This window comes from Pseudorca crassidens, chromosome 8 (assembly GCF_039906515.1).
Source record: "Pseudorca crassidens isolate mPseCra1 chromosome 8, mPseCra1.hap1, whole genome shotgun sequence".
Lineage (NCBI taxonomy): Eukaryota > Metazoa > Chordata > Mammalia > Artiodactyla > Delphinidae > Pseudorca > Pseudorca crassidens.
The window spans coordinates 48,988,788-49,004,098 of NC_090303.1; the positions used below are offsets into that span (position 1 = coordinate 48,988,788).

Here is a 15,311-nt window from a genome sequence, read left to right on the forward strand (position 1 = left end):
TGCTCAGCAGGTGTGCAAGGCAGGAGCTCATTAATCATGCAATGAATGGACGGGACCCCAGGTTTCTGTGTCCTTCTCCCACTCTCACTCCCCACCCTCATCTTTGCAGCCTTTCATCTGCCATGGAATTCACCAGCTGGCCGTGACCCCTTCCAAAGATAATAGCAGAACGCTGCGACAGACATTTTCCTCACATAAAGAATTTAACGTTATCAGCCTACGATGTCTGACACTGGGATAGATGGGGTTTGGGGATGGAGGAGACTTGGAGCTGATTTTGGCCAGAGGATGTTTGCTCAGCCGCCTCCTTTGGCCAAACTTGCCGGTTTCCAGGGTAGGAATGAGTGATGGCACTGCATGAAGGTCAAAAGGAGGCTCTGCCTCAATGCTTGAGCCCTCTCGTCCCTTGCCGGCCATGTGGAGAGAGCTCATTTTGAGTAGGAAGCACAGGGCAGTGTGGGCTCACCACAGCTGTCTGTCTGCCCACGCTCTGGCCTGTGCAATGAGTCACCGCCAATTATTACAGGGTCTTCTCTGGGTGCTGAGGTAGGCTGGCCTCTGTTTGAGGTACACGGTAGATATTGTTTCTCCAACTGAGAGTTAGAGGTAAACAAATAGATGCGATTTCTCCCCGGTAGAAGGCAGCCAGGATGATGAATGATGGAATTAAGAATCGTTGGTATTATTTATGATCCCGGTACAAAGCCGCGACAGCAATCTGTGCAGTCATCACATGCTTGCAACTTATATTTAGAAAATAAGCAGCAGAAGAACAGGGAGTTGAATAACATCAGGAAGCCAAGGAAGAAACTTTTCCTCAACTCCAAGGCACAAATTAGACCCCGGGTGATCATTTCCCCTCTGGCTGCAGAGCCTGTGATTAGCCATTAAAGAAGAGCCTACATTTCATTGATGTTCTCGTCAGAAATGAATCTACATTTCCTGGTTGTTTTCTGAATGCTTATAAAAATATCATTTGCACGTGCCGTTTTAGAAGGAACTGTTTTAGGCTGCACTTAAAACTTTTTTTTTCTTTCAGTTTTAATTTCATACACAGATGTTAGTCCAAATGCCTTCATCTAACTTTTAACAGTCTTTTTTGGTTTTCTGATCTTCCCCCTCCCTCGTGTGTCCTGGAAACCGGCAAAATACTAGCATAGATGGAAAGCTAGAGGAATTCCCTTGAGTGCTAGTGAAATGGGGCAGAATTGTCATGTCCCCGGAGCCAGGAGCGTGGTGACCAAGGAAGGACAGGCTGATAGTTTTCCCTGACGTATTGCTCCATCACCTCTCAAATTTTTTTCACTTTCTCTCCTTCCTTCTCTCCTTGGTTTTCATCTAGAAGCCTCTGGACTTTAACACACTTATGGATAATGTATCCGAGGATCCTGTGACAGGGGACCTTTGGGTTGGTCGCCACCCCAATGGCACGAAAATCTTCTTCTATGACCCAGAGAATCCTACTGGATCAGAGGTTAGTTTGCAAAATGAATCATGTCAGTGGTTGAAAATATAAATCTCAATTATATGTGCAAATAAAAGGGGGACATGGATAGATGACCCCAGAGATCAGATATAAAAGGGAATGGGACTCCGGGAGGCATTTGAATCAGAGTCCAGGCGGGAGACAGATGGTACGTGTAAACTGGGCGATTTGAGGGGACTTCATGAGGGCACTACGTACAGAGGTGTAGGCACAGGCAGTGAACAGGGATAACGCAGTACCCCAAGGCTAACAAGGAAGGCAGGGATGGTAACCGGAAGCCAGACGAGAAGGGAGCTGTGTGTGGAGAAGGCGCTGGGAGGGGAACCTGACCTCTGGTTGAGGGATGTAGCCAACCAGCAAGGGCCTCACGGGGTTGGGGGGCTGGGGTCAGCACCCCACCTCCCTCTCGGCCCTCCCTCTCCCCACCGCTGCTGCTCCTCCGTGGTCAACCTCCACTGGAGGCTGGAGGGCAAGGGAGCCTTGAATGGGCTTCGTACAGGCTGAGCACAGTGGAGGGTGGGCCTGGAGGGCTGGGTTAGGATAGCCAGCACTGGACTGCGGTCCATATCTTTATTTCAATAGTGAGTTTCTCCAACTTGGCAATTCGCAAGAGTCTAAAAAATATACCATACCACATTGCTATGGTCTAATCATTTGTGTGTCACCTGCCTTCCTGTTCAACCCCCTTTTCCTGTGTGTCAGTACACGCACAAGTTTGTGTTATGGACCAGTCCTAAAGCAGGGATGGCCATCCTCTCCAAACCTTCCTGGCAGAATGGAAACCTAAATCCCTTGCTGGAATGATCTGGGCTTAAAAGAACTTCTCTTCCATCTTAGTTTTAGTACCCAAAGACCCTATTGGTGTCCATGGTCTTTTTTTCAGAGGATTGTTTTGGCAGTGCAAACAAGAATTTGAAACTCACTTTGCCAGGGGCATCTGAACGTTTACTATGACTTACCTGGGGTTTTTGACTCGGAGTTTTCAGTAGGTACTAACTGTACTTGTTATTTACGTCAGATACACGGTATACTTTCTGACATGGTTTACTGCTATGTATTCTTTTTAAAGCTCAGTTTTAAGAATCAGTCTCGGGCTTCTCTGGTGGCGCAGTGGTTGAGAGTCCGCCTGCCGATGCAGGAGACATGGGTTCATGCCCCGGTCCGGGAAGATCCCACATGCCGCGGAGCGGCTGGGTCCGTGAGCCATGGCCGCTGCTCGAGCCTGCGCTTCCGGAGCCTGTGCTCCGCGGCGGGAGAGGCCGCAACAGTGAGAGGCCCGCGTACCGCAAAAAAAAAAAAAAAAAAAGAGTCAGTCTCATCCCACCCTCCACCCCTGAAAAAAAAAATTTTTTTTTTAAAGGCTACATCTCTTGGATAAGAAACAAAAACCAAATACATATTTCCATTTGCCTGTTGGCCCTTCATGCCCTTTATCTCTGGGTTTACAGGACAACTGTGATTATGGTGAACGGCAATCCTCTGTGCCTTCTGTTAGTTCTTAGCTATTACGACTGCTGTATGGTGTGCTGAATAGAATTGAAGAAATGTATGCTGTGGCGTGTTCACTGCTCAGAACTGGGCAGAATGTTAGATTCTAATTTGTTCTTGCTTGTTAGCTCATTTGAGGAACTTGGGCCATTTGCTATAGCATGGACTTAGTTTGCTGTTCTGGAAAAAAAATACTTCCTTTCTAATGATGCATCTGATAAGGTATAGCAAAAAGTAATAACGATCCATTGTCTAAGGCACTGACCCACAGGAAAGTGATTTAGTTTTATTAGAAAGTGGTTTCCTAAAGCCAAGGTGCACCATCAACTATTTCCCAGTAACTAACTACGACATGTGAATGCTCCAGCAGTTTCCTAAGACATCTGTCTTTGCTGCCAGCTGTTTTGGAGAGGTCCTTTTAAATGCTCACGTTGACCCTTTCATAAACAAGCACTAGCCTTCCTATTCTGCCATATTTGGTGTTTTTGTATATCGGTATCTGTTCTTCAAGTCACTGTACTTTATCCTAAAGCCTTCAGAAGAACACGAACTTAAAGTTGAAAGCGAATTTAGAGTTAATATGGTCCCACCCATCTCATTCTACAAATGAGAAACAAACAGTTAAGTGGAAGATCCAAAATACAACCTCTGGGCTCCTGCCCTACAGTGTGCTCGGTATAGTAGGTGAATCATATGAAATTACCATTTTATGGGCCAAAATGGTCAAACATCGGCTATCATGTACAGCCATCTTAGATACTAACAACACTATACTGCTGCTAATGATACAATCATATTTCTGCTCAACTAAATGAAGGAAACCAAACTCATGAAATCTTCCACATTTAGAGTTGGGACCCTAAGTTCAGAGGAATGACGAATGTGGTGGAGAGGTATGTTCTTTTTTGGGCAATGCTCTTTTCTGTGTTTGTTTTTATTGCCGCATTTAAAAACCAGGAATTAAGTGTAAACATTCAAATTCCTAGCTTACCTGAAAATATAGAAAAACTGGCCTGAATTCCAGCATGGCAATAATTTGACTCTTACTGAGTAATACCCGCTCCTTCCCGCAATTTACCATAGTCCCTACTGCTCCTTTATGTCTCACACCCAGGCTGTACTACTGATTTATAGTTCTTGCCTCTATAGGTCTTTGAGTCTCTATCACTGTTAAAGATCATCTGATCAGAAGCTGTCATCTTGCCAAGGAGGAAACAGGTATGATATAGAGAGTAATTTTGGAACAAAATATGGTTTACCTAAAGGCTGCTTCTTATGGAGAAATGACCCCATATTTAAAGTTATGTCTTGAGTGACTTTAAAAAATATTAATCTAATGTTATTTTTCGATGGGTGCTCCAACTCCAGAAGATTTTAGAAGAACCCAAAGTTACAGTGGTTTAGGCAGAAAATGGTACAGTGTTACGAGGAAGTACGGTTGCCTCTGTATACAAAGGGAAACTGCTGATTGGTACTGTGTTCCACACGGCTCTTTATTGTGAGCTCTAACAGGCTGATTTGCACCCATGCCCTGACAACAGGGCGCTCCTCATTTCAACTGCTTGCCACATCTAAGGGGCCACAGTGATCTCATCTGAACAATGAATGCTGACCCTAAATTTGGACATCACAAGAGATGAAAGTGTGTTTAGCTGGGAACAGATGTGATGCATAAGGCTTCTTTGAGAGTACAATATCAGATCAGTCTTGGGATATTTGACAACTTCATTTACCAGTAAAAATCCTTTAAATGGAATTGCTAAAATCATTACATCAGTTGTCAGGTCTTAAGTAACTTAACTATATGTGACCCAGAAAGTCCTTTCCCTAAAACACGTTTTCCCTGAGAGCACGTGAGCTTATTGCTGCCTTGCCTTGTCTTGTTCAAAAAGCAGGATGAACGCACATGTCATCAGAGCCCCAGCACCCAGAGCCTCCAGTTCACGTGCTGGACAACCAGATAGGCACTAAGAAGTTGTCCTCAGCTCCAGGCCTACCTCCTTAGCAAAGCCATTAGACATCCTGGCACACTCAGACCCATTCCCATTTCCCTTCTAAATATGGCTTTCCCAGTAAAGAGAAACCTAAATTACCCCACCTCTCCTTTTACTTTTGTTCATTTTTGCATTGCCAAAATTTAGTCACAGATAAATTACGGTTTGTGTGTGTGTGAGAGAGAAATTAATATCCCCCATTTGTTACATTCAGTCTTCTAAACATTTAAGGCTTTAGGAATAAAACTGTTGAAAGGATCCCCATACTCTGGGGTGCGCTGACTCTAAGCTTGCCCTATGCTGCGTGAGGCCAACTGCTTAATGGATTTGTCACAGACCTGCTCCTGGCTAATAGGTTTCAGAAGCTGTGACGGTGAAGCCATGATGGGGACAGAAAGGTGGACGAGGGAGCATGTAGTGGGAGCTTTGATCTTTTAACTTTATGCCCAGTTCCATAATTGTGCTTTCAAATGTAATTCTAGCTGCCAATTTACACTTTACCAGGGCAATTTACACTTTACCAGGGCTGAAACTTATTTTTAGTGTCATTTCCATGGAAAATGTGCACTTTGCTCTTGATTGATAGATGTATTTTGACAGTTAATACAGGTTTACCCAGTCAAGGCTTGTTTTAGTTGAAAGTGAAAATGGAAGAGGGGGGAAAAAATTACTTTGACAGACCTTGGTATTTCTCTTTTTATTGCATTCGTTGTCTAACAACAATAATACTCATTGGCAAGAAATTTATTTACACTAACAAATTAAATTTAATCAAGGAATTTTTAGATTGGTTAGAAAACAAAGGACCACTGTGATATTTTGCTTTGAATGCCTCTGAAAACCAAAGAGTAAGAAATGGCGTTTGAAACAGAACAATCTAGAGAAGTACACATTAACCAAGCACAAGAGAACAATCCAGACGTGGCACTATTGTCTCTTCCATGCAAATGATCAGACACCAAAAGGTACAAATTAAAAGTTTCAGATAACATGCTATCCATACTTACTGAACTTAGAACGATTTCCAAACAACCGTTTTCCTTTAGTGATACATAAAGAAAGATGAAAATAAATCAACTCCTCTACAACGGAATAGAATTCATTCTCTCTCTTTTTTTGTTTTCAGCCGGCCAGTTTTTGTTAGTGATACATAGCAGATGTACTAGTGGTTTAACTGCAACACCATTAAAAGGTACGAAAGCAGCAGTGATGATCATAAATAATATTAAGGAAAACATATACATACATATTTAAGGGTTTTCACTAAGCACTAACTCACTCTGATGTTGTTGGAGGTGTTATCTAGCTGGAGTGCCTCCTAATTTCCACTTTCTAAGGGGATTTAATTATTTTGGCCAATTGTTCTTTCATGGGTGAAAGTTTAAATTCTTAACAGGAAACCTGGGTGTGTGAATAAGACAGCTGAAGGAAATAGAAGTGTACACCTTCCAACAACACACTCGCGCTCCTATCCACTTGTGTTATATTTGGTGATGAGCTAACTGTGGCATCACTCCACAAAAGATGGTGGAGGACCACAAATAAATGGTCCTGTGATAGCAACGCTGCCATCAGAGAGCCAGTAGTTAGTGACTTATGGATCACAGCGACCAAATATGTAATTTCAGAGCGTGAGCGAATGCACAAGAACACACAGTGCAATTTTTAGCCAAGGAAACTGCAATCTGCAGCTGAAAATCCCCAAAGCTGTATAAACTTCTGAGCTTCAACTCAGCAATGTGCAATCTTGACATCAAAGCATTAACCAAACGTGTGAGGAAATTTCATCCTGCTAAAATACCAAGTATCTAATAAACCAGTTTTACCAAAATATATAAACATGTAGAAGGATAAGTGCATTTAATAGAAATACATTAAAAAAATCTCTTAAAATCTCATGAGCCATTCAATGTACACACACAAAAGAAGTGGCAATAAGGCTACGATACTGCTCAGGGTCCTATCTGACATTACCAAGTTCCATATACAATATATATTTTGATGCCATGTGATTGCAGTATGTGCATGTATGTACGGTGGGAGATATATTCACACGTATGTAGTTCTGTACGTCTACACAAATGGCATGCACATTCTTGAGACGTTGCCTCTTGTTCTCTTATTCTTTACCTCATTCATTCTCGCGTCCCTAGCGATTTGGGGGGGGGGCTGGGGGGAGGGGGCAAGGATTGGAAATCATCATGTTTCTTTCTTTCCCCACTCTGCAGGTCTGGAAGCGGGTCACGCGCCATGCTTGGTCCACCCACTCACACGTGTGAGCCTTCCAGTAACCACCATTCCCTCAGCGCATCCACACAGACACGCACACACAAGCACGTCAGGACCCTCTGTTGTGCATAAGGTAGAGCCTGATGTTTTCATTTTCCAGGGGAAGTTGCTTCTGTAGGCTTTTTCTTTGCCCTTTGATTTCTAGGTCGGGTCTATTCTATGCCGCTACTTTAAATACTACTGCTGTACTGTCTGGTGTTATTTTTTTCCCCAGTGTTTTGGACCAAGACTAAGTTTCCTGAGACTTTAAATGCCTAAGACAAATATAAACAAGATCTGCCTGCATACACAGGCTGTTCTTCAGGAGTGAATTTCTGAAGCACGTTTGTATTTCTTACAACGCTGCTTCTTTTTGAGAACTTACTTCCCACCCCTATCATCATAACGAAAGCAATTCTAGTAGAAAATATGGACATTTTATTTCTGGACTTCATCCTTAAATGCTTAGCTTCATAACAGTGTGCAGGTAGATCCTTGATTAGGTAAATTGGAAAAAGATATCTTAAAAACTGGGCTTTTCTTTTTCATTTTACCTTTTCATTCAGAAAGCACTAAGGACTTGGCATTAAGCAGGTGACTTGAACCCTAGTGACTGCTGTCCACCAAGTTGAAATGCCCCTCATCTGCAGCTCTATTGGGACAGTAAATTTACTCAAATGGAAGTTGGTAATTCTGAAATACCTCCATGTAATGAAGGGGCTACATCACATCCCAAGCATAGACATTTGATTTAGAATTGCTGGGATACCTCCTTTGGAAACTTCTTCAATAGTATGGCCAAACACTGGTTCTCCTCTCTTGCAGCTTGGTCTGTATAACCTTTAACACTTACAAATGAGTTAGAATAGCCATATAAATGTGAGTTTTCATTTACCTTTTACAATATAATTTTAAAGCACACATTTCCTATTACACAAAGAACCTAGCTGAGAATTCTTTGTCTTCAGCAGAAACCATAAAGGCTAATTAAAGTGCTAGATCAAACAACCTGGCTGGGGCCTGCAGCTTGGGCCTGGGATATCTCAAGATTTCAGGGTAGCGATGACTACAGGATAAAACAAGGGTTCATTTGGTTCCTCTCTTGGCCTCCTGCCCCTCTGTTTCCAACGACAACAAAGAAGCACAAGGTAGTCTTCCCATTTCACGCCCCGTTTAGAAGCGGAGGCACCCCTATCACACTGCAGTCATGAACTGTTTGGGTTAAAATGCTTACGGGATGTTGAGGGTGGGAAATCCATGTCAACCCCAGCTAAAGGAGGATAGTATAGAGTAGCTTCATTGTCATGAAATTAATGCTGGACTTCAGCAGTGTGTTAGAATGGGCAAAATTAGATTTCTACCCTAACTTATCACTCTGCAGTAAACTTCTGATTCAGGCAAAGAAAGGAGAAAACTACTGCATAACCTGTGAGTTACTTTAAGGGAGATAGTCTTTAAATAAAGTAATCTAAGTCCTTTAGTGGAACACCCTGCCCCAGACACCCAGCTCATACAATGCTCTCTGTCTACCGCTTGGCCTCACCACAATCTCCTGTCCCCCAAAGCATTACCTGCACCCCCAAAACACTTTTGGCTTTTGTTAGTTAGAGTCATACTGAGCTGTCGTTGAAGGAATATAGTTCCTAGTAACCAGATATTCCCTTTTTGTTCATTTTCTGATAAATAAAAAAACTACAAAGTCTGTAACGTTCATGAAGCAACAATTCTGGGCTAAACTGTAAGGATACTGAAAACCACTAGCGTTAAAGTTAGGATTGTGTAAGACACTGGAACCTCAATTAGGCATCATGCACCAGAGTCAATAAAGGAAATAACAGGAAAACAAAATGTTCACAAGATCTGAGGTCCTTCACTTTGTTTTCATATCCTTTTATCAATATGTTTACGCTTTATCCTTTGTTGGACAATCAAATCAATTTCAGCAGTTTTAATTAGTAATGTTAAAATAACTCATTAAGACCTAAAATGACTATAATTTAACTTAAAAAATCAAAACTGTTATACTACAAACTAAATGATTTGAGGAATAAGAATTTGATTTATAATATTGTCAGTTGGTTGTTGATCTAAACATTGGAAGTGTACAAATAAAGAACAATACTTCTAAGACATCTAAAAATGCAATATAATAGATCATAAATTATGTGCAGAGACTGAGACTTATACACATTTCCAGTATATACTTCCATTTTCAAATATTACCAAAGTGTAAACATAACTTAACATAAATCATCCTTCTATTTCCACTCTTAAAATGAATACAGTGAAACTTCCAGTACGATCCAGATCACTTTTTTCCCCCAAAGATAAGCGAAAAGTGGCAAAAATTTACAATAGCAAGCACTAGCATTACCAGATTTTGACTAATTTAGTCTTTTAGTATTGAAAAGATTTGCTGAATTTTGTAGTTCATTGATAGTGGTTCCTGGTTTCCCATGATATTAATAAATAGCAAAGCACCACCTATCTCAAAATATTAATAGAGATTCTAGTATAGAGTTTCATTATCATACCCCAAATGACGATAGAAAAAAATAGGTAGTGACTTTGATAATTGTAAAACACAATGTTACTTTATGCCAGTGTTTCTGAGGATCAAATGAATGATCTATACCTAGTGACAAGGGAACTGAAGCTTAACAGACAACACCGTCACTGAAAAGGAAACAAGCCTTAGGGAAGAACAAGATTATAAATTTCTAGTTTAGACAATTTCAGATTTTGGATATTCAGACAAGCAAAAAAAAAAAAAAATCACAATGCTTCAAAATAGGAGATGGCGCTATATGGGAAGAAGCCCCTTTACATTATCTGTTACTTGTAACCTTCAAAAGCCTTCCCCTAAGCTCTGCGTATAGAGCATTTCCAGTGGAAGACAAGGACCGAGACCACCCCCCCTGCCCCCAGAAAACGAAGTAAAGGAAGTAAAATACTTGTCCAAGGATTGGTCTGGCCTCAACTCTTATTTTGAAACTCGTCCTCTGGAAAGTGGATGACCTCATTTTTACAGCCAATGCAGCAAAGAGAACCAGATGCATGAGCATAAAAAGCAAAACAACAACAACAATGACAACAAAAAATCCATCATTTGAAACTTCTCAAGATGAGTTTATTTTCTCCTCCTTCTGCCCCACTCTCCTGCACTTGCATTAGTTTGATGAAACACTGAAATCCTTAATACTGGCTTTAAAATAGTATAACTGCCTGCACTGCCAGCCTGCATCATGTGTACCGTCTTAAATAAACTTTAACTGTAAAGTGGAGATCTCCAAAGAATGAAAGAGAATGGCTCAGAAAAACCATTCAAAACATCTCTAAAATATAACTGACAGCTCTTCTTTATGGGAACATTCTGTGTGCTCAATAAAATTGCTTCTCTGGTTGAATGTTAGTCAAATCTAACTTTTCTCTAACTGGTATTTCTATTTTTCTTAAAAGTACATTTCTGAAAAGTCTAACTGAGCCCACTTGGGAAATCTTGAGTAGAAAATATGTGATGAGTTCCTGATTGTGTCATAGTCAGGCTGAAGACCAGCCAGAATGTTCCCCAGGAGAGGAAACCTGAAAATGTTGGTTTCCTTAAAAATCAATTTTCTGTTCAATTGGTTGGGGAGAAAAGGAACTGTGTTGTGTGTGTCGGTGCTGCTGAAATACTGAACATGCAGCAGTAGCAAAGTAAACAGCAGATCCCGATATCCCATGGCTGCACTAATGTCTGAATTTTTCTTTGCTTGGCTAAATCTGGAGGATAAATGTTACCCTCAGAACCCCAAGGTAATGCCCACATCCGCATTCTTAAGGCTTTTGCTTCCTTCTGGGGTTAACAAATAAGTGTAATTCTTTTCTCTCTTCCCAATGCCCAGCAGGCAGCACAGTTTGCTTGCTTTTTGCCACAGTAGGCAAAGAGCACCCACATTTCCACAGCGGGGTTGTCTCAGTGTCCAGACACAGAAATGAGGGGGAACCTTTCCCACACACCGGGACAGATTCTGCAGCCCAGATCTCATGGCAGAGCGGTGTTCTCGGCCATGCAGATATGTGCCGTTGCTCAGTTTCAGGATCGCATATTGAAAATGCATGGCATCCCATGGACAGCGCCACGGTGTGTCATGCTCTTGTTGAGCAGGATCACGCTGGTTCTTCAAGTGACACCACCCACCCAACACAAGGAAGAGAGAAACACTGCTACTTCGCACCTCTCACAAATGAGATCCTTGGTTTGTTACTAAACCAAAGGTGGCTTGGGATTATTTCAGTAGGTTAAGAGTGAGTGTACTCTATTAATGCAGAAAATGCAGTTATTGAACACACAGTTCCCCAGTCTGCCTAGAGCACATTACCCCTGTCATCAGTTTCTTCTTCATCCTCCGGAGGAGAGCAGGGCAGGAAGAGGTGGAAACTTCTCCGTGTGTGTCACTGCTCACCAGCACCCTCTGTGGCGGCTGCCATCTTCTCTGTCTTTTTAGACTTCCTCTGCATTTGCTCTTGTTCCTTCCTCCTCAGCTTTTCTCTTTGTTTTTCTATTTTCTCTTGGGCCTTCCGAGCCTTCTCTAGAGACACTTTCATTTCTTTGAGTTTTTTTTTGACCACTGCTCGGTCCTGGGATGATGTCATTCCAAGAGCCTAAGAAGGAAACACATAAACAAACTGAATTTGAAAACCAATGGCTTCTCTGCTTATGATGAGGTTGATATCACAAGATGTTCAAACTCAAGAACTAATGTAAACATAATCAAAGAGGTAGAAAGAGCTGATTACATTTGCCAAAAATCTACATACTGTGGGGCTGATCTTTATTTGTTCTTTTATACTTTGAAGTCCCTAGCACAGTACCTCCTAAACCTCAGCAAGTAAATGCTTTCTGAACTGGTAATTAATGGGTCAGTGAATGGAAAAAGGGCACAATTCTGCTTCTCCAACCTTTGGGCTGTAGACATTTACAGCCAAAAGTATTGCTAAACTCACTGATATTTTCAAAAGATAGGAGTGGGCACCTGCTGCCACGGAGGGTTCCAAGAAGGGCAGGAGGAATCGAAGTGGCTTCCTTTCTGCCCATGTATTCATTTACAATGGAGACCAAAAATGTCTCTGGGACCGGAATGCTCATGTCAGCATGATTAGCCATTCTCTCCCTGTAGGCAGACCTATAAAGGAAGCCTGATCATAATGAGGCTGCTCGATGAGCTTGGAATTCAGAATAAGGGGAGTTGGTTCCGTACTTTAAACGTTTCATGACCTTCAGAATCAACAGCGGGATGCATCCATCTCCCCATCAGGGACAGCCTTGTCAATGGGCCTTCATATTCACAGGCTATTGATTGATCTCTAACCTTTTCAAGACTGTCAAGAGCTACTCATCTGCCCGTCAGCCCAGCAGGGGGCCGAGGTTGGGGGTGGCAGGCTGGCTGTGAGCTCCTTTTGCCCTTTTTCCACAGGGGTAGGTGCCACCTCAGCCTCTAAAGGAGATGGACTGGACAGGTGAAAATGAGAGTGCCAGGGCAGGGGAGGGAAGACACGGCCTGCACTTGGTGGGGGAAGAAAGTTCTGGGGAGAACACAGTTCCATTTTTTGAGTGGAATGCAGGGAAGAGGGAGGGTGGGGGGAGCAATGAGTTAAAAAAAGGGAAGATTCACGGACCTGGGTTTTAACTCTAACGTTATAGGAGAGTCCACATCGGCCATTATTAAAACTCATACTACATAGGAAATAAGTAGAGTTAATACATGGACCATGTGTTGCTTGGCGGAAGCAATGGAGTGAGCCTCTAGCTCTCCTGCTCGACAGCCTACTGTTTGATTCAGAACCCGACAACTTTCCGAAACTTCCTTTACCACTCAGAAATCATTCAAGGTCCTTTCTGCTAACTGTGAGTGAGAAGTACCTCTCAGATATGCAGGATGCTCTCATCTAACGGAAACATTTTAGGCGCTATGTGTAATACAAATTATACTTGGTAACCTAACACAAACATATAATTCTTTACCTTAAGTTTATTTCCATCCAACTGCAGGAGTTGCTCTCCAGTGATGTTTTGGGCACTGAATTCAGAGACATACTGCTCCAGATTTAGGCTCATTAGCCAGTGAGAAACCTGCTGCACGCTCCATTCATGAACGGCCCGATTCAGACACTGACTGTGTTTGGGAGACTGTCCGTCATCAAGAATCTGAGGTAGGAATGTTACGCAGGGTTGTTAAAGGACCAAGAAGCTGTAGCTCAGTATGGCATGTGATGCTATCAAAAGCCATTTCTTGCCTACTAGAGCCACACTTGTTTTTAAACCATAAAGTAAACGAATGGTTCTAGCTGTATGTGTAACATACACAAAGTTATTAACTCTACATTTTGTTTAGGTATTTGGAAATTTAAAAATTCCCCCAAACAAAGCATTTTAATGTAGGAAGTTTAAAACTGAAAAATACACTCCAGTGTTGCAAGTTTTTACATTAAAACACTATGGAAAGATTATCAGATGCAGAAAACGAATACATCATTAATCTCTATATGTAATGCATCACTGCACTGATCCTCTGCTAAGACATCAGAGATATGTAAAGATACATTTAAAAATACTGAGGTATATCTTTTACTTAGAAGGGGAGAACATTAAGTCCTCAAACATACTTAGGGGAAATTTCACAGCCATTATTTCACTTGAGCAGCAAGCAAACCTATGAGGAAGGTAGGACAGGTAATTTCCATAATTACTTTTAATAAACGAGGCAAGTGAGGCCCAGAAAGTCTCCAGATCTGTCCAGTATCACACAGCTAGTGAGTGGTGGAGCTCAGCATTTACTGGTTTATTCCAAATCCCAGGCTCTGTCCAATGCAGGACATTGCTATGAATAGTGCAAAGGGCAGCTGGGTTCCTAGAACCACTAAGCTGAGAGGAGATGAAGGCAATGATAAATCCATGAGGAGAGACAGGCGTCACCTCAGTGACCATGCAGGGAACACAGAGGAGGGGATGGGGAAGCTGAGGTGAAGGCAAAGGAGGTGAAACACAATGGGCTGTGTCAGGGTAATGGTGATGGGAGGCACAGCAAGGGAATCTGGAGATCCTCTTGAATGTCTTTTCAACTAAGATATAGACAAGGACAGAGAGTGAAACTATTTAACACGAGGAAACCCTCCACTACAGAGGAAAGTTTCTTGTCTTGTTTGATTTTAAATCATTTGCAAAGAAAAGAAGTGTCAGACAATACCATGTAAGCCACCACACACAGCCCACTGAGAGCTCACCTCGTCATCTATCATATCCAGGCTCTGAGTGAGAGAGCAGCAAAGGAACCAAAAAGAAAAGTGTTACAGGAACAGGAGACACACATGTACAGTACAAAGTTTTAATACAATTAAAATCATGCGAAGCCTGAAGAATACAGGCAGAAGAATTTAAGGGAAAAAAAAAGTTTTACAAAGCAAAAATCACATTAGAAAGAAATAACTAAGAGCAAATATTTAGGGTGAATATATCTTTACTTACAGCGCTTCTCCCCAGCCCCATCCCCGCCCCCAGTACTGGTATTTCTTCCTTCTACTTATCTCTTGGAGCACTAAGTCAATCACCAGTGTAATCTCCTGCCCTCCTGTACACATTATATCTCCTGAGAATCCATTGCAATGCACACTTGACCCCGGCTTCTAAGTAAGTGGTTCTCCCCCAGTTTTCCTTCCTTATCACAAGTGCACCTCTCCCCTGCGGTGATTCTCAGTCAGGGGCCACTCCCCACTCAGAGGGAACATCAGGGATGGTGAAAAAAGTGAGGGAGGAGGGGGATGGATTGTCTGTAAACTCCCTCGAGATTTTTTTTTTTTTTTTTTTTGCCGCACCTCGCAGCTTGCAGGATCTTAGTTCCCCAGCCAGGGATCGAACCCAGGCCCCCTGCAGTGGAAGCACGGAGTCCTAAAGACTGGGCCTCCAGGGAATTCCCTCCCTTGGGATTTCTGGGCTGTTCCCTCTTGCTGCTCTCCAGTGCCCAGCCTCCCATTCCCAACCCTCTGTTGATAGTCATCCCATTTATATCAAAGAAAGGCTGAGGAGGTCCCTAGACAGC

At 42.3% G+C, this 15,311-nt stretch overlaps 1 protein-coding gene across 9 annotated transcripts in view; it reads right to left on the reverse strand.

Moving 5' to 3' along the window:
• Positions 1 to 5,708: 5,708 nt before the first annotated feature.
• The window catches only part of PPP1R9A (protein phosphatase 1 regulatory subunit 9A), a 328,300-nt gene continuing 318,697 nt past the window's right edge, over positions 5,709 to 15,311 (reverse strand). For 6 of the 9 annotated variants that reach the window (XM_067746375.1, XM_067746381.1, XM_067746378.1 and 3 more), the window contains 3 exons: positions 14,500 to 14,523; positions 13,241 to 13,423; positions 5,709 to 11,880 (listed from right to left, as the gene is read on the reverse strand). In XM_067746375.1, coding sequence (XP_067602476.1) covers positions 11,671 to 11,880; positions 13,241 to 13,423; positions 14,500 to 14,523 — 417 coding nt within the window. In that variant the 3' untranslated portion in view covers positions 5,709 to 11,670. The remainder of the gene's footprint in view (positions 11,881 to 13,240; positions 13,424 to 14,499; positions 14,524 to 15,311) is intronic. The other 3 variants (XM_067746382.1, XM_067746379.1, XM_067746376.1) reach the window with 1 other exon arrangement.